Source organism: Protopterus annectens, chromosome 5.part1, assembly GCF_019279795.1.
Source record: "Protopterus annectens isolate FY-2018-M chromosome 5.part1, PAN1.0, whole genome shotgun sequence".
In the NCBI taxonomy this organism is placed as follows: Eukaryota; Metazoa; Chordata; order Ceratodontiformes; family Protopteridae; genus Protopterus; species Protopterus annectens.
The window spans coordinates 712,011,474-712,035,351 of record NC_056736.1 but is presented as its reverse complement, the minus strand read 5'-3'; the positions used below and the strand labels follow the sequence as shown (position 1 = coordinate 712,035,351).

Below are 23,878 nucleotides of genomic sequence, written 5' to 3'. Positions count from 1 at the left end.
AATTCATAAAATTTGTTAAAAATGTAACTTAGAGATCCTCATGGCAGAAGTTAGAGCCACCAAGACAGTCTTCCAGGTACACAACTGCAAGGCAGAAGCAGCTGATGGTAAAGAATGGCTGGGTCTGTTTCCCTAGAACAAAATTAAGGTCTCAAGGAAGAGGAATTGGCTTTCTTATATGCACAATATGAGAGACACCTTTCAAAATTGTTTAACCTCAAATCTAAAGGTAAGTGTCGGATCTAAAGGCAGACAAGAAGAAATGTCTAGCAGACTAGCTTCAACAGATCAGTATGCTAGGCCAAAAGTGAGCAATTCACACAAGAAAGAACTGCAGAAATAAACAACAAGGGTCCTGTTCATGTTTGTGACACCAGACCGAAAATCTCTTCCATTTAGCAACAAATTATTTTTCTAGCCTCATGAAGAACCAGAAGCATGTTCTCAGAAAACTGGTGTTGAAAAGGAATTAAAACCTTACCACCCAAACAGTCAACTGTAAGGTAAGAAGATGAGGGTGAATGAGACAGCTCTTGTCCTGTGCGAGAAAATCCATCCATTGAAGTAACTTTTGGTGACTGCCCTGGCCAAATGAAAGAGAAAAGGGGTAAAGTACAGTTGTGTACACTTACCATAAATGTAGATGTTTGTGTGTTTTCACTGTTGCATTCCTGACTTGTGGGATTTCCTGCAGTGAAAGCCCTTGGCCATCCTGACAACCAGAGAAAATTCTTCTCTTCCTAGACTGGTGGTCGGCCTACCTGACATCAGTATGATTGGGTATACAGGGAGCCAGCTTCCATCATGAAATCAGTTTTTCTTGTCCCCTACAAGTAAGGGGCCCCAAGTAAGCAGTAGGGGACTGAGGATGAGAAACCTACGGGAACAGGAACCAAGAGGGGTTCCCTTGACTAAAAAAAGAGGTTATAAGTAGACTGCCAAATAGGCTAAAGGGGAAGGAGGGAGGGAAAGAACACTGCAACAGTGAATAAACTCAAACATCTACTTTTATGGTATGTGTACACAACTGTACTATGGTTCGTGTTTCACTGTTGCAGTCCTGACTTGAGAGAAAATTCCCAAAGCTAAAAATAGGGAGGAAGGAGATTACGGAGAAGATGCCCTGCAAGATGGGGGTGGCAAATCCTGCTCTGGACCTAGAAAAGTCTGTCAAGTGGTAAGGTTTGTTGAAGGTATGCACACATGACAAGTGGCAGCTTCCAGGATGTCCTTAGCAGGGAATCTTTTCAAGAAGGCAGCAGAGGTTGCAGTAACCCTAGCCGAGTGTGACCAGACAGCCTCAGGTGAATTTTTTTTGCCTTGATGGTTGTAACAAAAAAAAGAGATACAGTGGGAGATCCATTTTGAGATGGTCTGTTTAGAAGCTGGCTTTCCTCAGAGCCAGGGACAAAGATCAAAAATAGCGGGTCAAATAGTCTCAGGGCCCTTGTTCTGTCAAGACAGTAATGGAGCTGCCTATGCACATCCAAGGACTGAAGAATTTTTTCTCCTTTGTTATGGGGGCTGGGAAAGAATGTGGGTAGGGGTAATGGCTTAATTTAGAGCAGTATCAGTGACCATCTTGGGCATGAAAAGAGGGTTAGTTCTGAGGAAAACCCTGTCTGGGTGGAAAATGAGGAATGGTTCCACCATCACAACAGTCTGATGTTCAGAGACCATTTGTGGTTGAGGAGATGGCTACCAGCAGGGCTGTTTTCCAAGTTAGAAACTTCAGTGGGGAGATGCTGCAGGTTCAAAAGAAGGCAATGTCAATTTTTCCAGAACAAAGTTAATGTCTTGGGCGGTCTGATATGGATGACTCCTCTAAAAAATTGTCTTAACAGGGGATAGGAAAAGAGAGGAAGAACAGGTATATGGGCTGAAATGGCCGAGGCATGAATTTTAATGGAGCAGTAGGAAAGGCCTTTATCAACTAGGCTAACCAGGTAATCTAGAATGGTAGCAATATGGGGTGAATCAGGATTGTAGTGCTGCTCCTGGCACCAGATGGAAAATCTTCTCCACTTAGCTGAGTACGATTTCCTACTGCTAGGCCTTCTGTATTCCTTGAGAATGTTCTGAACTCTTTTGCTTAGGGTAAAACTTGTTCCTGGATTCTGTGGAATTAGCCAAGCTGGAAGGCCGAGCATCTACAGGTTAGGGTGCATCATCCTTCCCTAGTCCTGAGAGAGGAGGTCAACTCTCTGAGACAGCAGCCACGGACAGTTCAAGAAGCACAGGATACCAGTGTTGCCTTGTCCGGTCTGGGGCTATAAATACTGCCCTTGGGCTCAACTCTCTTATCTTTAGAAGCACTTGAGGTAGCAGGGGTAAGGGAGGGAATGCATACATGAAGAGATGAGTCCAAAGGAAGAGAAAGCATCTGTTCTCCAGGCTGATTTTTTTTTTTTATCCTGGAACAGAACCTTTCCAGATGAATGGCAGATGAATGTTTTCCTTGGTGTCAAAGGTCTGTGGGACTCCCCAGCTCTGGGCCATAATGGAAAAAAAAATTCCAAATGCAGATGCCATTTTTGGGGTCCATCAAGTTTCTGCTGAGGTGATCTGATAGAGCATTCTGAGTCCCTGGAATGTAACGTGGCAGGAGGTGCAATCCCAGAGAGTGAGTGATTCCCAGACATGCATCGCTAGGTGGCATGGAGGGCAAGAGTGGGTGCTTCCTACATGTTTATGTACCATGCAACTGTAGTGTTGCCTGTTTTGACTAACAGGACCCCTGGTTCCCATTTTTCCTTGACAGCTATCAGGCCTTTTTGCACTGCCATAAGCTCTTTCCAGTTTATATACCCATCCTTGAACAGAGCCTCCCACTTTCCTTGGGATTGGAGATATTGAAAGTGAGCACCCTGGGCTGCCTCTGAGGCATCTCTGATTAGAGTTTGGCCCTGGGAAGTGAATCTGAATGGAAAGCCCTGATTTTGGCCACAAGCTTGTACCCACCATGCAAACTCTTCACCGAAACAAGGGATCAGCTGCAACTCAGTCTCTAGAGACTGATCACATTGGCACCGTACATTTTTGAGGTACAAGTTTTCCTATGTGCAGGCTCACCAGGGGAACCATGAGGCATGAGGATGCAAGATGCCGTATATCCCAGTGCTCAGAGCAACTCTCTGGTTGAGACAGATTGCTCAGCTGGATTCTTTGAAAGTATTGGATCACAAAGGAGGCCTTGTTTTGGGGAAGGAAGGCTTTTTGAAGTGCAGAGTCCAGTTGTGCCCCCATGAAAACTATCCTGTTGGTTGGAACAGTTGCAGATTTATTGTGAAGCCTTGGGAGTACAGGTCGTCTTGGGTAAACTTCGGATTCTTGCAAAACTTTGACAGATTTGTGGCCTGTATCAGGCAATCATCCAGGAAGAGGTATATTTAGACCCCTCTGGTCTTGCAGAAGATAGCTGCAGGGGCTAAGCACTTGGTAAAAACCCATGGAGCAGTAGACAAGCCAAAGGGCAGCACTGAAAATTGACAGTGACTGGAACCCACTCTGAAGTCAAGAAAGCTTCTGTGTGATTTTTGAATTGGGATGTGCAGGTAGGCATCTTTTAAATCTAGAGAAACCATAAAGGCCCATGGGGCTATCATGGGTAAGAGTTTTTGAAAAGTCAACATTTTGAATTTTGGAACCAGGAGAAACTGACTGATGTCTAAGATAGGATGCCAACAGCCTTCTTTTCTGGGAACCAGGAATAACCTGGACTAGAATCCTTTGCCTTTCTCCTGTTCTGGAACAGGTTCCACTGATCCCAGATAACACCAATCGGGATATGTGAAATTCCTCAGAATCAAAAAGCAGAGGCCCTATCTGGATAGCCTGAGTGTTTTAAAGGATCTTTGAAAGCGAGTTTGCAACCATCTGAAATAATGTCTGGAACCCACCTGTTTGAAGTGATGCAAGTCCAGTTTTGCTTGAACTGGGACAGCCTTCCTCCTAGTCTTGTGGGGGAGGGAACAGCGTGAGTGAGTCATTGTTGCCCTCTGGCAGAAGCCTGGGGCCTAGAACTTCTTTGCCTGGAAGTTTCTGAGGTCTATTGTCTGGGTCTCTGCAGCTGTTGGCACTGCCTACGAGTCCGTTCCCAATGGGTTTTCCTCTGTCTGCCTCTTAGTTGGAAGGGAAAAGACCAGTGTTTAGTGGGGAATTCCTGCGAAACCTAGGAGTAAGTCTTCCACAGTCTGCATGAACTTGGCTTTGTCTTCAATCTTAAGAAAAGCCTCAGCTTTTGGTCCAAAGAGGAATTCCTGGTCCAGGGAAGCATCAAGATGACTAGATTTAACATGGTCAGGAAGAGATTGCCCCCCAAGCCACGCACGCCTTCTAATAGTACCTTCTGTGGCAGCTGCCTGGCTAAAAGCCACCATAGCCTTTTTTAATTTTTCCAACTCTTTTGGGTTTCTAATACTATGATGGGAATAGACCCCATTCCGAAGTCAAAGTACGATAAAAGTTCATAAAATCAGTACTGTTTCAATCTTTGATGTCAGCCAAAAGTGCTCTACACAGCACTCGCAAAGTGCCCAGTAATGATTCTGAAGAAGTCAGTAGGCAAAAGCGGATTAAAACTATGTGAAGCCATTTTCTCGAGTGGATTATTAGTTATTGCTGATTGAAGCGTTCTCCAGGTAGCCACAGTGGTATTTGGTTTTGATCATAATGTTTGTGCAATCCCCAGTGCAACAGTCTTACCACATTATTATGCTTTTCAGTGTACAGTCCTTCTGCCATTAGTATGTCACAACCAGCAATGAGGTGTATGCGACTGTTTCCAATTTAGTTTTACAAAACCTACATTTGTCTGTTTCTCCAACATGTTCAAAGGACTTTGTAAACCAGCGAGTACGTAGCCCACTGTCTTGGGCTGCCAATATTAACCTTTCATAGCTTGGTTTGAATTCATCTCTCCTTAACCTTTCCTGTGTTCGTTCCTGATCAACATGAGGTTCTTCCAGATGTTTTCTATACTTGCAACTATATTTATGCTTTTTCCACATTTCTTGCCTTCTCACCTGCTCCTTCACCTTATATTCTTTGTTTTGTTTTTTGGCACATTCAGTTGCTGCCTGATTTTTTTTATTTACTTCTGGTTTGATTTCCATTCCTGCTTGACATCAATATGCTTCTGCTAAATTAAGCAGAGAAGTCATCTTAGATTTATTCTATTCATGTTTTAAAACTTTCACTACATTTGGGTCTTGTCAGGTCAGCAGATGTGTGTGGAGTCCCACGATTGCAGAACTATACATGTAATCAATTTCAAGGAGGCCCTTCCCTCCTTCAGCACGGGGAATATATATAATATTGGTACACACTGATTTTTACAAATCATTTGGCGAGCATGAAGCATCCTTCTTGTTTTCCTATCTAATCTATCCAACAGATTTTGGGGAGACTCAAATCACTCCAAAACTATAAGTTAGGACAGGAACAGCAAATTAGTTTATAGCTTATTTCAAGTCTTCTAAAGTATTCCTTACCGAGTTTTATTCACAGAGGTTCATAGGTTGGTACTAGGCTATCGGCCCTAAGGCCTAAGCAAGCCTAGCCATAACAATTCCCTGGAAATTTTTTCCCACAATATTTACTTCTCTGGGCCCCTGATTTGTTCATCTTTTATTGTTGAACCTTCACGAATTCCCAAATATTTATAAACTCCCTCTTACTAGAGTTCTTTTACATCACATTTTTGTCCCAAACTGTTGTTTTCCTGGTGCTGCAGTTTTCCTGCTTTGAAGGTTGCTTTTGCATACTTATCAAGACCAAACAACATTCTTACATCATCTGAAAAAGGTTTGACTACTTGCAGCTGTGCTTTAAGATCCTTATCTGATGAGCTATATAGTTTTAAATCAATCATCAACAAAGAGAAGATGAGAAGTCTTTACAAACTGTTGTTTTTTAGGAGCCAAATTGTAGCCATGGCCTAAGTAAACAGCAAAGCATAATAGCAACAGTGAGAGTGTCACCCTAGAATATCCCCCTTTACATTTTTATCCTTGGGATAATAATCTATTCTTTACCATGGTTTAATTACAAAGTGGTCTGCCACTGTTTCATGGTCACTGTAATGTAATTAATCAGTGTAGGGTGCATCTTATACATTTTAAAAACTCTTATCCATGAATATGGAATACTATCAAATGCTTTTTTATAGTCAATCCATGCCATACTTAAATTCTTCCACTTTTTAGTTATCCAGTATGACTAACAACAAACGATCCTTTGTTTCATATGACTTTTTATTGCCCTTTTCTTCTACTGCCATAATTGAGTTTTCTTCTAAATGACTATAAACTCTGTCGGCATCAATTCCTGTATATAGTTTATACGTTGTCGGAAGGCAAGTTATTGGTCCATAATTTTTAGGGTAGCTTGCAGGTTCACTCTTAAGAAGGAGCATAGTTTTGCCTGTTGTTAGCCAGGTTGGTGTCTGTTCGGGGTGTGCATATAAATAGTTCTTAATCATAGCCAAATCCTCGTGCAAAGATGTTAATACTTTTAACCAAAAGTTAGGTACTGCATCTGGGCCTGGGGTTTTCCAATTAGAGGCTTTTCTTAACTTTGTCCCAATCTCTCTGGATGTTACTTCAACCCATTTCATACCCCGCACCTTTAAACTTCTTATTTTTTCTTTTAATTCTTCCATCCATTTAGCATCTTTGTTATGTTCCACAGGATCTTCATAGATGCTTCTCCAAAATGTATCTACTACCTCTTTTTTTGGCGGTCTTTCAATTCCTTTTACCTTATTTCCCAATTCTCTAAAAAAACTTTTTTGGGTCATCAATAAATTGCTTATTTTGTACTTTTCCTTTACATTTATCTGTGCATCTTCTAAATTTTTCCGCTTGTGCAGAAATTTTTTGCTGGTTATTTGCTGTAGTACCGGACAGATCCTGGTCTGTTCTAATACTGTGCATTGCTTTAATCACATCCATCTTTCTTAGTATCTTTGATGATCTATTCCTTCTTCTATAATCATCTACCAGTGACACGATGTCTTAACTGCTTTATAGCTTTCTCTATTTAATACTTCCATGATGGTATTCCATTTCTCCCCTTCCTTTCCCTCAATACCCTGCGTTCTTGTGGTAAAACTTTAGCCATGCTACCAGAGAACTGGAGTGGCAGAGACCCAAAAGTTCTTTAGAAGGGTTTTCATTCTCCAGTAAAGAAACTTTTTGTTTTAGCTGATCCAGAATGGTTTGCTGACATTTAACCATATGAAACTGACAGTAAAGAGCCCTCATAGTAAGGGTGGGTGATGTACATACGTTTTTCCCAAATCTATCAAGGGTCTGCTCTCTATCCGCAGGTAAAGGGTTTCTAGTGGAACTGACTCTAGCCCTTTTGGGTCCTGGGGTGAAAACCTCTAGATCAGCAGATGGATTTATGAAAAGGCATTTATGGGAATCCTGCACCTTACAGAACCTGTTTCATTTACAAGGGGTTGGGGGAAGAAAGACAGGATTCAGAGGGGAATCACAGAAGACATCCTCAACCACCTCTGAAATGGGTGGAATAGCAAGAGATTTGTGTTCTAGCACATCCAGGAATTCCATAATTTTCTTTTTTGAAAAAGGCTGATATTCTGCTTCCCACTGAAAATGTTCTTTCATATCATGCAGAGTTTCTCCAAAGGTGATATCCTCGGAGGGGGGGGGGGTGTGAGGCCAGGTTCTACTCAGAATCTGAATCCTCAAAAGAAGTGAAAGACAGAGTCCTTCTTCAAAACCAGGCCCCTCCAGGTCTAAATCATCAGATTCAAAAGACTTTGGGAAAGCTTCAGAAGTATGGTCCCTTTTCCTTTTACCTGGGGAGGCATCCCCGGGTGCTTGCCTTAACCCAACTATAGAGATCAGGTCTTCAGCTACTATAATTAGTGTTGGTATCCCTGAGGAAAGGGAACCTATAGGCCTAGGCAGAGGTCCAGCCACCGCTCTTGTCTTAGAGGAGTCACTTTGGCCTTGGGCCTAGGGACGTCTGTCATCCTGACACCTGTCTCTCTTGAAGATGAACCGGTGTAGGCCGAAGCCACAAGGAGCGTCACTGGGAAGAGAGCGTTCTTCAGAAGCCGAGGCCTGCTGAACGGCGCCAGACCCAACCAATGAGCTGAAAGTAATGGCCCATGCAGAAGTACAGGGACCCGACGGCATGTCAGACTCTGAATGCCTCTCAATAGAGATCTGTGGCACCACCTCAGACATAAAAAAGGGGCTGCGACGGCACCTCACCTTCAACAAATCACAAGCTTATAGGAAGAAAGATGCAGAATGGTTGTCAGAGGACCTAAGCTTGGGTCTCTCTTCTTTTTCCCTCTTATTCCTAGGTTGCTCAACCACAGGATGACGTGTGGATGCCATCAGACACTAACGAGAAGATTCAAGACTAAAGAATCTAGCTAAAATCTCAGCCCTGCACCTGATCGTTCTAGAGTTGAAGCGAGTGCAAAAGCGGCAACAAGAAAGGAGTTCCCCAACATAGTACTTATCTTTCCAAAAACTTCACTCTGGTGCGGACCGACTGACTCACTGAAACAATGCTTCCGGCTTCTGACATTGGTTAGGGTGACCGCCAGCCTTAGGAGGAGGAAAGAATTTACTTGTAGTCGGGCTGGCCAAGGGCTTTCATAGTAGGAAACCCCACAAGTCAGGACTGCAACAATGAAACACAAAGAACATCCAAAGATGTCTGGCCAAAAGAGTATCCAGCAAGATTTTGTGCCTGTCCCACATGATCTTGAGTAAGACCCTTGGCAACAGAGGAAGCAGAGATAAGCATACAGGAACATCCCCTTCCAAGAAACAGACATGGTATCCACTTTTCAAGACAAGGATTTGGTTCCCTGGAAGAAAACTTGAGAAGTTGCCTGTTCAGAGGGGCGGCAAAAAGATCATATGAGGAATACCCCACCAACGGGCAATGTCCAGGAAAACCTCCCTGTAAAACATCCACTCATGAGGATCTGGACCTGCACAGGGTCTGCTACCAAGCAGTGCTCTGAGGGTATGTAAAAGTACAGTTGTGTACACTTAGCATAAATGTAGATGTTCAAGTGTATTCACTGTTGCAGTCATTACATTGGGGTTATCTGCTTGCAGGTAGCCCTCAGTCGACCTGATTATCAAAGTCTTGGGTCCTGCGTCAGTTGCAGTCTCATCTTTCATGACGTCACGTCATCAGGGGGTATAAAGCATGCAGCTGACGCCATTACATCAGTTTTTCTTTTCCCAGATGTCAGGTACCCCCATAATGGGAAGCAATTATATACAAGGTTACACCTCCAACAAAAAGCAAATACACCAGAAAGCTTTAAGCATAGCAAGAAAGAATAGAGGTATAGTCAACAGAAGTCAGGGGGCTGGAGGGAGGGTAACCAGGACTGCAACAGTGAATACACCCGAACATCTACATTTATGGTTAGTGTACACAACTGTACTATATTCTTCGTGTTTCACTGTTGCAGTCACTGCATTTGGGTCGATTCCCAAGTTAAGGAAGGGAGGAGGCAGTTAGCATTAGGACCAGCTATAAAGCCCTGCAAGACTACACTGGCAAAACCAGCTCTGGATTTAGAAAAAACTGGCAGGTGGTAACGCTTTACGAAGGTATGTACAGAACTCCAGGTAGCAGCTTCTAGGATGTCCCTGGTAGGGACACCTCTGAGAAAGTCTGTAGGGGTAGATGCAGCCCTGGTTGAATGTGGTCTTATCCCCTGTGGGGTAGGTTTTCCATGATGTGTATAGCAGAAATGAATGCAATGGCCTATCCACTTAGAAATGGTTTGCTTTGAAATGGCCTTCCCCCTCTGTCCCTGCAGCAAATGCAACCAGCAGCTGCTCAGATTTCCTGAGAGGCTTAGTCCTGTCCAAGTAAAATCTAAGTTGTCTGTGCACATCCAAGAAGTGCAGTATTCGTTCCCCTTTGTTCTCTGGATTAGAAAAGAAGGTTGGCAAATGAATGGACTGATTAAGGGCCACAGTGGATACCACCTTGGGCATAAAGGAGGGATTGGTCCTGAGGGACACCCTGTCTGCATGAAAGATGATGAAAGGCTCCACTGCCAGGAGGGCCTGTAATTCAGACACCCTTCTTGCTGAAGTGATGGCTAGGAGGAAGTCTGTTTTCCAAGGAAGGAATTTCAACTCTGCATTTGCAGCTGGCTCAAAGGGAGGTAGAGTGAGCTACTGCAATACAAAGTTAAGGTCCCTGGCTGGAGTAGGGGCTCTCCTGGGTGGTCTTAAGTTTTCGGCCTCTCTGAAGAATTGCTTCAGCAGTAGAAGAACAGGGGTGGGTCTGTATTATAATGAGCTGAAATGGCTGAGGCATGAATTTTGATGGAAGAAAAGGAAAGGCCCTTGTGAAGCATCTCAGTTAAGTACTGAAGAATGAGCAGTAAATTGGTCACAGTTGTGTCCATTCCCTGTGCTTGGCTCCAGGAACAGAATCTCTTCCATTTTTCAGCATAGGATTTTCTAGTACTAGGCCTCCTTGCCTCCAGAATGACATCCATCACTTGATTACTGAGGAATGGTAAAGGAGAGGTCATGTAATTAGCCAGGCTGCAAGGTTCAGGGTTTGAAGCTGTGGGTGCAGAATCTAGCCCTCCTGCTGGGACAGAAGGGCAGGGGCCTGAGGCAGGTGCCATGGTTCCAGAAGTGACACACTGCGCAAGAGGGGTTTACCAGTGTTGGCATGGCTAGTCTGGTGCAATAAGTATTGTCCTTGGTTTGTCCTGTTTGATCTTTAGTAGCACTTTGGAGAGGAGAGGCAGAGGGGGACAGGCATGAACTGATAGGTTTTTCCAGCTGAAGGACAGGGCATCCACTTTCCAAGCTTGTCTGTGGGGAATCCTTGTGCAGAATTTGTCCAATTGGTAGTTCTGAGGGGAGGCAAACAGGTCCATCTCTGGGCTTTCCCAATTGATTCTCAAAATGTTTAATATCTTTGGTTCCAGCTTCCACTCGTGTGGGTTGAGATTTCTGCTTAGGTCGTCTGCCAGTGTATTTAGCTTGCCTGGCAGGAATTGAGCTTATAGGTGTAGTTGGTAGCTCAAGGCTGTGTTCCACAGAGCCATGGCTAGTCTGCAGAGGGGGTATGAATGGGGTCCCCCCGCTTGCTTATGTACCAAATAACAGTGGTGTTGTCCGTCTTTACCAATACTTGTCCTGGAAGAATGCAGTCCTTGAAGGCTGTCTGAGCATTCTGTACAGCTAATATTTCTTTTTGATTGATATGCAGGTGCATTTGACTCTGGTTCCATTTGCCCTGAATGCACTGCCCTGCCAAGTGAGCCCCCCATGCATAGTCTAATGCATCTGAAGTCAGGGTTTGGGCAGCAGGGGGTAGAGTGAATGGCAGTCCCTTGTGGTGGCAGGCCTCTGCCCACCAAAGGAACTCTATCTTTAGACAAGGTATGATAGGAATAATTGATTCTAGGTCCTGAGAATGTTGGCACCATAGGCTTTTTAGATACCACTGTAGTTTCCTCATATGCAGTCTTGCACATGGAATTACTAGACTGCAAGAGGCCATGAACCCCAGGGCTTGTGGTATTTTCCTTGCAAATAGCTGGGTCTTTGTGGCCAGTAGTTTGAAGTAGGCTGTCAAATGAACTTGTTTCTCTGGAGTGAGATATGCCATCTGGGAAGTTATATTCAAGCTTGCTCCCAGGAATACAATTTGTTGACAGGGTACTAGATGTGATTTCTTTTCGTTTACAGTGTACCCCAGAGAAGTTAGTAATTTCTTTACACCAGATGAATTAATAGTATGTCCTGGCTTTCTGCCTGAATTAGACAATTGTCGAGGTATGGGTATATCTGAATATTTCTTTGCCTGCAAGATGCAATGACTGGACCTTGGCACTTTGTGAATACCCTGGGCGCAGTAAATAAGCCAAAGAGCAGTGCAGAGAACTGACAGTGTATGTAGCCTGCTCTGAAGCATAGGCATCTTCTGCATGAGTCCCTTATTGGGATGTGCAGGTAGGCTTCCTTTAAATCCAGTGTTGCCCACCAGGCATTTATGCCTACCATAGGAAGCAGCTGATGAAGAATTAGCATTTTGAATTTTAGGATGCCAGGAATTGTCTTTTCTGGGAACCAGGAAAAGTCTTGAGTAGAAACCTTGTCCCCATTCTTCTTCTGGGACAGGGTGAATAGCCCTGATGCGTAGAAGAGACTTAACTTGCTTTTGAGCCTCTGCCCACTGATTTGGGGGTAGGTCTGGCCAACCGTTTGGGGTTGGTAAGGAGTGGAAGTGAAATCTGTATCCTTGGGAAACTATATTTAAAACCCATTTGTCTTGGGTAATGAGTTCCCAGTTTTTTGCATGCAGAGCAATCTTTCCCCCTAAAGGAACAGTCAGTTGGGCAGGGCTTGGAAGGTTTAAAGTTAAGTCATTGTGACAGTTTAAGATAGGGGGTGTCTTACTACTTCCAGCTTTGGAAGTGGGAGCCCCCCACTGCTTAGGCCTGTGAGTACCTTGGGACTGAAGCCTGGGTGTTCTGCTGGTTCTGGGCTTGGACTGAGAAGGCCTGGAAGAGGCAGGAAAGGACCAATTCTTAGAAGGCCAGTGCCTACTAAATCTGGGAGGGTGTACTTGCAGGAAATCTAACAGTTTGCATAGATTTAGCTTTTTCCTCCATCTTTTTAAGTATTTCTTCTGCTTTGTTGCCAAACAGGTGGTCTTGGTGTAAGGGAGCATCCAGTAGTTTAGCTTTAACATGATCTGGCAAAGATTGCTCCTTAAGCCAAGCATGCCTTCTAAGTACAGACCCAGTGACAGCAGCCCTGCAAGATGCCTCTAATGAATCAAAACCATATTGCAAAGTATGTTTTCCAACTTTGTTCAGCAGAATGCATTAAATCCTGCAATTCTTTATTTTCAGAACAGTCAGGAATCAACATTAGTTTTTGTTTAAGCAATCCAATAATATGCTGCTGATACTTTAACATAAGAAACTGGCAGTTTAAGGCCCTAGTGGCCAAAGTTACAGAAGTGTATACCTTTTTACCCCATCTGTCCAGGGCCCTGGAATCTCTATCCAAGGGGGTAGGATTTTTGGCAGTTGTAGCCTTAATGCCTTTGGGCCCCTGTGAAATAGTCTCAGGATCTGCAGTAGGATTCTTAAAGAGGAACTTGTGAGAGTCAGGGACTCTTAATACCTGTCAGGTTTTCTGGGAGGTGGAGGTAAAGTTTCAGGGGCCAGGCTAGATTCCAAGAAGGCACCATCTACAATGCCCAGTACAGGAGGGATAGCTAAAGACCTGTGTTGAGGTAGGAGTAAGAATTCCCTAAGCCTCTTTTTGGAGTCAGAGTAATCCTGGCTTTCCCAGCGGAAATGCTCCCTAAGAGTATGGTAAGTTTCACCAAAAGAGAAATCCTCTGGAGGGGAAACAGAGGGAATGGAGTCCTCTGCATCAGAATCCTCATAGGTAGATAAGGGCAACTCCTGGTCATCAGAGAAAACAGAAATTTTAGAATCCTGATCAAAAGAATTAGAAGGAAAATCAGTTCTAGGTCTCAGAGGGGAAGATGGGTGGCTTCCCCTGATTAGAGTAATAAAGTCTTCGGCCATTCTTATAATTTGTTTTTTAGGCATAGGGGCCTGACCATGCAGTCTGGGCATCTGTTTTCTAGGCATGGATCGAGTTTTAGGCCTTGAAGAAGAAGATGGCGTCAGTTTAATATGCAAGTTAGTAGACTTGAATACACCTTCAGAAGCCGGTGCCTGCACAGCGACTCCAGACCCATCCAAGGTAGAAACATCCACAGGTTGCACAGTCGAAGAAGCATCTCGCAGCATACCAGACTCCGAATGGGTCTCAGTAGAGGCCTGCGAATCTGAAGTAGTGGGTATCAGGGTCTGCAAAAGTGCCTCACTCAGTACCGGCAAACTGGTTACAAGCTTAGGATAAGCGTTGTCGGCAGCTTTGGACCTATGCGGTCTGTCTCTGTCTATCTTTGTGTTTTTTCGGAATGTCGGTAGTCGGGTGGCTTACTGAAGCCATTTCTGGATAATTGAACAGAGTAGCAAAATATTTAGATGCAAAAATGAACAGACGACGAATAGTTCGAGGTTTGAATAAGGCACAAAATCGAGAGAGAGAGGTACGTCGTGGTCTGGGCCTAAGCAAGGAATGCAGTACGAACGAAAATCTTTATGAGTTATTTGCTTTCCTCAAGCAATACAATTGTTAACTTTTACTGACATCGGTTTAGAGCAAGAAAAAGGTTCCCCAACGGGGTACTTAGCTTAGTTGAAGACTTTGGATCTGAAACTCGAAAACTAAAATTTCAGGAGTTGGCCGATCAGCACTTGCTAACTGCTTCTGCTTCGGGCATCACACGGCAAGAAAGACTGATGTAATGGCATCGACTGCATTCTTTATACCCCTGATGACCAGACGTCATGGAAGATGAGACAGCAACCGATGCAGGACCCAAGACTTTGATAATCAGGCCGACTGAGGGCTACCTGCAAGCAGATAACCCAAATGTAATGACTGCAACAGTGAAACACGAAGCACATCCACCAGAGAATGATGGCAAAATCCCAGAACAGGAGGGCCAGCTTATAAACAGAAGACTTTGTGCCACTCTGCTTGTTTGTGTACTAGATGACAGTGGTGCAGCCTGTAAAAATCCTGAGGGGAGATGAAACCCAGACAGAATGCAAAAGCGGTACAGCAAAATCCAGAGCTTTTAGCTCCTTAATGTTTATATGGTCTTTGACTTGTTGTGGAAACCAGACCTCATCTGGACCCTGACATTGCTGGAAGAAGCCCTCCAACCCAGGTCTGAAGCTTATGCAAATAGCTCCTAGGTGGGAGAATGAATCTGAAAGAGAAGAACTAGATTCAGGGAGATTTGGTCAATTCACCAAATGAGTTCTAGTCTGAGACAAGACAAGCGAGGGACTGGGTAGTCCGGAGGTTGGTTATGCTGTAGCCAAATTGTTCTGGCGGTACCATGGAAACTTCTGCATGTGGAGCCTGGCCAAAGGAACCACTGCAATGACAGAGGCCACAAACCCCAGGGCTTGAAGAAACTCTTGCAGATCTCCTATAAAGGAAGGACAGATTGAAGGAAGGCCATCAGAGAAAGGACCTTGGGAGGAGGAAGAAAAGCCACCGTTGAAAGGGTCTGTATGCTGTGCCATAAGAAAATCTGGTCCTGTGAAGGGCTCAGAATTGACTTTTTGAGCTCGAGCATGAAACCCACACTTAAGAGCAAGGTAAATTTGAAATCAAGCAGAGGCAGCTTAAATAAGCAGGTAATCAAGATGTGGAAATATCTGAACACCACGGAGTCTGCAAAAGACTCTTACCTGGGTGATGCGCTTTATGAAAAGCCTGCAGAATCTCCAAAAAGGCAAAGCAGAGAACTGATAATGGGAGAAACACAAGTGTAAATACACCCTGAGGAGAGGATGAATATCACCCTGCGGGCTGAAGCAGGTACAGATGGAGTGTCTAAAGCAGGTAATAATTTATTCCCACCCAGAAGTGTAGAAAGTTCCTGGACTCCTTGGTGACTTGTTTGAGTAAAGATGCATTTCCTGGAAGTCCAAATGATGCAACCAGCCTCCTTCCGATGCCTTCAAATAGATAAGGAAAGTGACTGCACTATGACCATTTGAATGGATTTTTTGTGGATTAACTAACTAAAGTTCACTCAGATCAAATACAGGCCTCATATCTTCATCCTAATTTTGAACTAAAAAGAACCTGAAATAAAAAAAATAGATCTCTTTTGGTCTAGTAGAAATTCTTAGGTGGCTTGTTTTTGTTTAATGCTTGCGCCTCTTTTCTTGCCACAGTCCTCTGGTAGGGTTGCACATCTGCGTTGTTGGGAAGGGTAGGGGGTTTGAGATGGGTAATTATACAGCCTTCTCAATGTTATTGCCAAGCAGCTCAGTGGAGAGCCAAAAAGTCCATGAATGCCTCTATTTTGGAACAGTAAACTTCATTCTGATGATTATCTCATCTGGAATGGTAACCATTCTGAAGTTGTCCACTATTATAACAACATCTCTCAATCTCCAACTCCTTTGCCCTTGACTGCAACAGAATTAAAGCAGACATGGGCTCTGTATCTAGGAAATCAGGTAATTAGGAGTTCAAAGATTTTATACCAACAGCCGTGAAGTTCTGGCCCTCCTTCACCATTTTCTCAAGTTCAGCTTCAAATGCCACACAAAACTATGCCCACCCAATGAAAAGAGCATTTAGAAAGGTCACCACTGTATCTTTAGCAAAATCTAAGAGCTGTAACCAAGTATGACAGCAAATGGCTATAATGGCATCAGTTTCTCTCAGTGCATCATCTGTTACATTAACAGCCAAATGCAAGTTGATATTAGCAAAGGATGACAAGCTCACCATCCTGGACTGCAGCTAAAACTTCCAGTCCACACCCAACAAATTGTCAAGTTAACGGTCTTACTTCATCAGTCTGATTTTGTTGGAAATGCAGCATGCCTGACAATTCACTGCAAAACTGACAACCTGTGACGTCGTGGTCTGGGCCTAGGAAAGGAATACAAAAGGAGTGGAAGTCCTTATGAGGTATTTGCTTCCCACAAGAAATGCAATTGTTAACTTTTTCTGACATCGGACTGAGGCAAGAAAATGTTCCCCAACGGGGTACTTAGCTTTATTGAAGACTTCAGACTGAAATTCAAACGAAAAATCTCAGGTGTCGCCGACCGGCACTTGCGAACTGCTTCTGCTTCGGGCACCGCGCGACAAGAAAGACTGAAGAAAATGGTGTTGGATGCCACTTATATACCCCTGGCGCACTGACGTCAGTGAAGAAGCGACAGCAACCGATGCCGGACCAAAACTTTGGAATTCGGGCCGACTGCGGGACTGCCTGACGGCAGGATAACCCAAGTGTGATGACTGCAGTAGGGTAACACGATGAACATTTCACTGGACTTGGGCATAGAAGGCACAAACTCGCTTCCCAACTCTATCCATCTCCTGGAAATTCTTATCTGGGAAACAAAGTATAACTCTTGAGGAGTAGGGGCTTTTTAAGGACGGTCTCTGCCACAACAGAATTCAGACTGGGATTGGAAATCTCAGCCCAATATGCCCCAATCATCCATAGACCAGGATGGTAGGGAATCTCTGCACGTATCAATATCTCTGGCACAAACGTGCTGCTTCTTATACCTGCCCTTCCCAGTACACCTCAGGGAAACCTGGCCCAGGAATGATGAACAAGAGTATGCTATACCAGACCTAAAGCTGTGCTGCAAAGGGAAACCTTTTCAACTTTCCTGATCAGAAAGACAGTGGGTAACCAAGACGACTCACAAAAGCAGGTCTTGGATGAAGGTTAAAGTCTGCGCAGGCACAAAATTTGGCAAATACAACTGCAATGGCAGCACTGAAATTCAAGAGCTACACCATTCCTTGGGCCAAAGGCATCATCAACAAGTACCAGAGACCACAAACAGAAGGGACTAAACACTGGGACCAAATTATGGGCCCCAATCCTGACCATAGGCCCAAGAACCAGAGTAATCTGGGACCATCAATGTAGTCATAGATCCTGAAAGATGAAAGACTAACCTCTAGAACATCCTTAACAGACCAAACAGAATCAGGACTGATGCCTAGTTGCACAGCCTGAAAACTGGGGCTGTAGGATTGCTCAACACCTGTGACACAGGGGCCCTATGCTGTCTGCTGTGAGCCAAAGACTGGAACCAAAGCAAGAGTTCAAACTACCTTAGATATTGTTGTCAGGTTGGCATAATGGTTAAAGTGTTTACCTTAAAGACACAAGGGTCAGGATTTGATTCGCACATGGAATAATTGGCTAGGCTTAAAATGGCTCACAAGGACAGTTAGCCTAGTAGTAAACTATGAACTTTAATCAAATCCAGTGCCTGCAAGATGACATGTAGCCACAACAGATCAAAGCTTGAATGTGGCCAGGTGAGTCGAATCGAGAGGCAGGGCCTTAATGGCCACCCACCGTGTCAAGATGTAGGGGTGTGCTTGAGACATATTTTGGTAATCAGGCTCAACTGGCAAGAAAATGCTATGGTGACAAACAAGCTGTTCAAAAGGAAAAAGAACCATCCAGACTTCAACATTAGGCACCAATGAAACACTAAGAGTTGTTCATACGAATGCTCAAACACAACAATAACAGCTTATAAACTCCAGTAGAAGAAAGAAGACAGAAAATCTCCCAGATTCAATATTTTTGAACCAAGACTTGAACAGGAATTTGGGATCTTCGCTCTTCCTTTTTGGTTTCTCACGTACGCTTATTTTATGCAATCCTGCATGTTCTCTCTCAATTCTCTCTCTCGACCTTTCAATCATGGGTTTTACCCACTGAGCCTAACAAGGTAGGACATGGGAGCGTACTTGAGGGTGAAGTTGCAATACAAGATGACTGCTTCAACTTTTACAAAAGTAGATGCTACCGTACAATGAAGAATGCTCCTCACCCAAACAAAACACACAGAAGTGTATATCTGGAGGTGGGATCTTGTGTTCACACTTGCACTTTAATGTTTTGTTACTCATATTCCAACCAAAAATGATCTGTGGCAAAAGGCTCCTATACATTACACAAGTAGAGATCTATAATTTAAAGTGGAAATGAATGATGATGAAACGGGGGGGGGGGGGGACTGGGATTTTGGATGTAGATCCTTAAGGAAGAGGAGGACAACAATAACCATACAGAATATTGTATTCATAAAGTAGCAGAAAGTATTCTAAAAACTAAGCTAACACGGGAACAGAGATATGGATGACTGCAATTAGGGGTACAGACAATAGGCAAGAGGGGGCTGGAATTTATTGGAGAAAACTGGCAAAAAGAACCAAGGTATTGGGAGCAAATAATTAGAGAGGGAAAGGTAAGAGAATAGGAAGAGACTAATAATTTATTTGGATTGCAGGCTACAGATTGCCTTCCTTATCAAGGACTGATGGAGTATAGGCAAACAAAGAAAAAGGGGCATCCTAAGTGAAAGCCCAGCACTGGTAGAGTTTTTAGTAGAATCTAGAACAGAATTGCAATTAGTACAGCATATAAAATATTGCATGATAACTATAAGAATCAATCAGAAATGGTAAGAAAGGATGGGGAAGAGACTGGATAAGCACTTCACAAAGAAACAATGGGGGACATATGAACGTTTCCCAAATATGCAACAAAGTCTAGAAAATTTAGAATCTTGGCTTAGAAGTGTTCATGTAGGTATTTTTATACTCCCAAGTAGAATTCTTTCTCAGGTAGACAGCAAATGTTGGAGGTGCGATGGGAATGAAAGAGAATTGGGAACATATTTTCTAGGAGTGTAACTAGTTGGCAGATTTTAAAGATTCCCTGCAGATTACTCTGTCAGAGAAACTGGGTGAGCATGACTTTCTGCGCTATGAAACAAAATTTGAATTGCCTAGACAGAGTAAGCCCTTGCTGAGTCCAATTATGGTAGCTGCCAAAAAAAATTACTACAAAATTGAAATTAAGAGTCTACACCAAGTGTACTAGAAGTAAAACAACTGGAAGTGGGATCTTTAGAAAAGAGCAGGAGCAAATTACAAAGAAAAAAATGGGAAATGTGGGAACAATACAATCAGAGGAGGAGCAAGGTTTAAAAGAAGGCACGATCTGAATGATCTATGTAATGTCTGACAGACGACAACTGCTTGGATAAATGATGTATAATGTTTGCAATTAAAATTATGTCAAAAAGGTTTGTGATGTATAAAGTTTGCAACTGAAATTATGTTAATAAGGTTTGTTTTCATTTATAGAAATGTTTGATTGCTTAGGACATAAATGATAATTTAATACAGATGTCTTCCGTTAAACAAAATAATCTGTGAAAAATTATCTGAATAAAGAGACACATCAGTGCATACAACAGGAATACCGGGGAATGACCTGAAGTAGAAGCTAAGAAAGCAGAGTACAGAACCAAAGAACAGTGATGCAAAAAAGCATGAAGAACTGAATAGGAATGCTCTAATCTGGCTGCAGACCGCCAAGAACAACAGATAAAAGAGTACAGGAAAATAAGTGTTGAAATGATCCCCCTATGTTCCCCAAAGTACTCAAAATAGCTAAAATGTGGTAAGGATTGCTTCTCTGATGCTAGTTTTCAGTGCAGCAAAAGAAATCTGGTGAATAATCTTTGTTAGCAGAGCATTAAGGTACACAAGTTTTCAGTTTGCCATCAAAATTTCGAAGGCTCGTGTTGGAAAATCGTGTGGCCGAAGTACGTTCTCAAAGTTTCACAATGCCAAACTGGAATAATACAAAATTGTAATAAATGAAAGTAAAGTGTGATTCATTATGAGTTTGGCATTACAAATGGAGATAGAGGTACAGTGAGGATCAGGGAATTTAGTCTTTTCAACACTGCGGTGTGATCTCGGCGTTGGTATATACAGTCTGCAGGGGTGGGGCTAGCCCCCAGCTAAAACATAAGAGGACATACGGACTTTCCAAACCAGAAGTCTGGTAGGTCGCATGTCATTCGGCATGTTACTAACGTTTGACATTTAGGCTAAATGTTTTTGTTTTCGGAATTTTATTTTGCTCTTTTAAATCACAAATTATTGTGCCTGCTAAATTCTGATGGTAAACCCAAGTTTTCATGTAACAGAACTCCACATAAATTCATTTCTAAGGGTTATCTTTCACAAATATCAGAAACTTAGAAACTTTTACCTTCTGCAGGATCATCTGTTTTTTCAATGTCATTTTCTTCTTTCTTCACAAGCACTTTTTTTTCCTCTTCCCCATCTACAGTTTTGCCTTCCAATTCTGTTGTTGGGCTGCTACTCGAAGAGCCATCTTGGTCATCAGGTTTAGTCAAAAGTGTAGCGCTTATTTGGCCCTTAAGAAGTTCCAAGGTTTCAGCAAGCTGATTCCTGCTCCTGTACAAGGGTTTAGGAAGAAAAGAAAAACGCTACTACACCAGTTCAAAGCATATGTACATGCACACATGCATATATTTCTCTGCTATGGACACATCGTGGCATTTAGGAACAAAAAAATTCATTCAGTTGTTTTTGTTCATTTAACAACATAAGGCATGGATACAAATCCAGGTAGTCATCATTACAGAAGATTTTTGAGGCAAAACATTACTACATAAATATTAATTATTTGCAAATGTTAAGAGCCCCAGACAATAACATAAACAATGAAAAATGATATTACAAGAATAAACGATTTGTATACTATTTTGCACTATGCCAAGGAGATGCAGAATGATGGCAAATATTTATATTAACATTAAGGCTTGGAATTTTTAGCTTTCATAATAATGCTTGTTAAATGGGGCTGGCACATCTCTTAACAACCACCTACTTTCTAAGGAAAGGGTAAGGGCAGCAATGCCCCTCATTACAGACTATATTAAGGAAAATACACTCCGTAAAAACATCTGAGACATGTGCAGATACCATACTCACAAAGCACAGTATACAACATCTAGTGTTATTAACCACCCACTTTTTTCAGCATCCACTCAAGAGACACCAATCACTGGAGCACTACTACTACCTAGTGTCAAAGGTCCCCTTGCACAAAGAAAGCCTAATGTTGACAGTTACACAATTTTAGTTGATACATGCACCACACTAAAGTAGAATTAGACAACACTACCTTTAGTTCATCTACTTGTAACACTGGAAAAGGTCAATAAAATAATGAGCAGCTGTAAAACTAAACATTCACTTGCACATATTTATGGCAAACAGTAAGCTACTGCTAAGCCATGCAACTCAAAATTAAATTGAAATCCAAAAAGGGAATGGTTGGAGGGTACTTCTATTGGTAGATTTTTCTCTTCTAGACCTCATTGTTATGAGTATACTAGTATACCATCTTTTGGCAGGAAGGACTCTCACTACCAGTATTTTTGCAATTCTCCGCAGATTCCCTAGTACACTGCAGACTAGAAGACGGCGGTGTACAGGTCAAGTATGCTCCACTGCAGTACTGCCCTGCCAAAGGTTGATCTATTCCCAGAGTTGACACCTACCTTCCAGTATTCAGGAAAAATGGAAAGTCTACCAATCAGTAGCAGCTCTGGCAATGCGCATGCTGGTACTACACAACTGTTCTGTTATAGCAGTCACTCAAAGGAAGCAAAGAACTGGTCAGTCTTTCTCATTCTTCATTTTTACCTCATAATATCTACTCACATTGCTATACTCCATAGTTTTGTTTCCTTGTTTGAGGAGACCATCTCTCAACTGTACAGCCAGTTAAAAGACAGTTGGGAACAAGATGGACTGGTCCCCCTCCATCCTCTTACTGTAGAAAACTACACAGGGTTGTGTGCTTGCTCAGGCCTGCAGTTCTGAATACCTTCTGCTAAGGTTACTTTTGGCAATTTCCAGGACATATCAAGCTTGCAAATAATAAATAAGTAAATAAAAATAGGTGGTCAATGCTCCCAAACTCACACTAATAACCGCAAAAAAAGTACAGTTTTGTACCTACCATAAATGTAGATGTTCGAAGATCCACATTGCTGCAGTCCTTACACTTGGGTAGTCCGCTGTCCTCGGTCGGCCCGAATATCAAAGTATAAGGCTGACGTCGGTCAAGGCGCATTTGACTGACATCAGGACGTCAGGGTACAAATGCGCATGACCGACGTCATATCCTCAGTCTTTTCTTGCCCCAGATGTCAGAAGACCCTAAAAATAAAGGTCAAAACCAAAAGACAGCAAAACAAACAACCAAGCACCCTTGCCCTAATTATATGTACAAAATATACACTATATACACAATATTTACAACTCAACCCACACAACGACCTCTAACTACAGAGGGAAGGAGGGAGGGTAATTGGACTGCAGCAATGTGGATCTTGAACATCTACATTTATGGTAGGTACAAAACTGTACTATGTTCTTCATCTCACATTGCTGCAGTCCTTACACTTGGGTAGAATCCCAAAGCAGAGGTATGGGAGGATGGCCAAACTATAAGGAAGCAGGAGCTGCCAAAATGCCCTGCAAAACAGCAGTGGCAAAACCAGCCCTGGATTTAGAGTAAAGTGGCAGGTGATAATGCCTAGAGAAAGTATGCACTGAACTCCAAGTAGCTGCCTCCAAAATATCCTTGGTTGCCACCCCTCAAAAAGCTGTCAAGTGGCAGTAGCTCTAGTGGAATGAGGCCTAATCCCAGCTGGAATCTCCTTGCCATGATGGGAATAACAGAAAGCAATGCAAAACCCAATCCACTTAGAAATAGCTTGTTTTGACACAGGCTTGCCCTGAGAACTCAAAGCAAAAGAAACAAATAACTGCTGAGACTGCCTGAACCCTTTAGTTCTGTCCAAATAATATCGCAACTGCCTGTGTACATCTAAAGTGTGCAAAATCTTTTCCCCTTTATTTTGGGGATTTGCATAAAAAGTAGGCAAATGAATAGTTTGGTTTAAAGCCACACTAGAAACCACTTTAGGCATAAAGGAAGGATTAGTACGTAAAGATACCCTATCCTTATGGAAAATTAAGAAAGGCTCAACCGCCATAAGGGCCTGCAATTCAGAAACCCTTCTTGCAGAGGTAATGGCCAACAAAAAAGCAGTCTTCCATGATAAATATTTCAACTCAGAAGTAGCTGCAGGCTCAAAAGGTTGTAGAGTGAGTTTCTCCAACACAAAATTGAGATCCCAAGCAGGAGTAGGAGCTCTTCGTGGTGGTCTTATATTCTTTGCCCCTCTAAGAAATTGCTTGAACAAAGGATGAGAAAACAATGGTGGGTCACAATCATAGTGAGTCAAATTGCTGCAGCATGAACCTTAATAGAAGAGAAAGACAAACCTTTGTCCAGTAACTCATTAAGA

The 23,878-nt window shown here is 42.9% G+C and overlaps 1 protein-coding gene across 1 annotated transcript in view; it reads right to left on the bottom strand.

The window, feature by feature from the left end:
- LOC122803258 (remodeling and spacing factor 1-like) overlaps nt 1-23,878 on the bottom strand; it is a 713,407-nt gene that overhangs the window by 181,622 nt on the left and 507,907 nt on the right. The window contains 1 exon segment of the mRNA XM_044072851.1: nt 20,737-20,945. Coding sequence (XP_043928786.1) covers nt 20,737-20,945 — 209 coding nt within the window.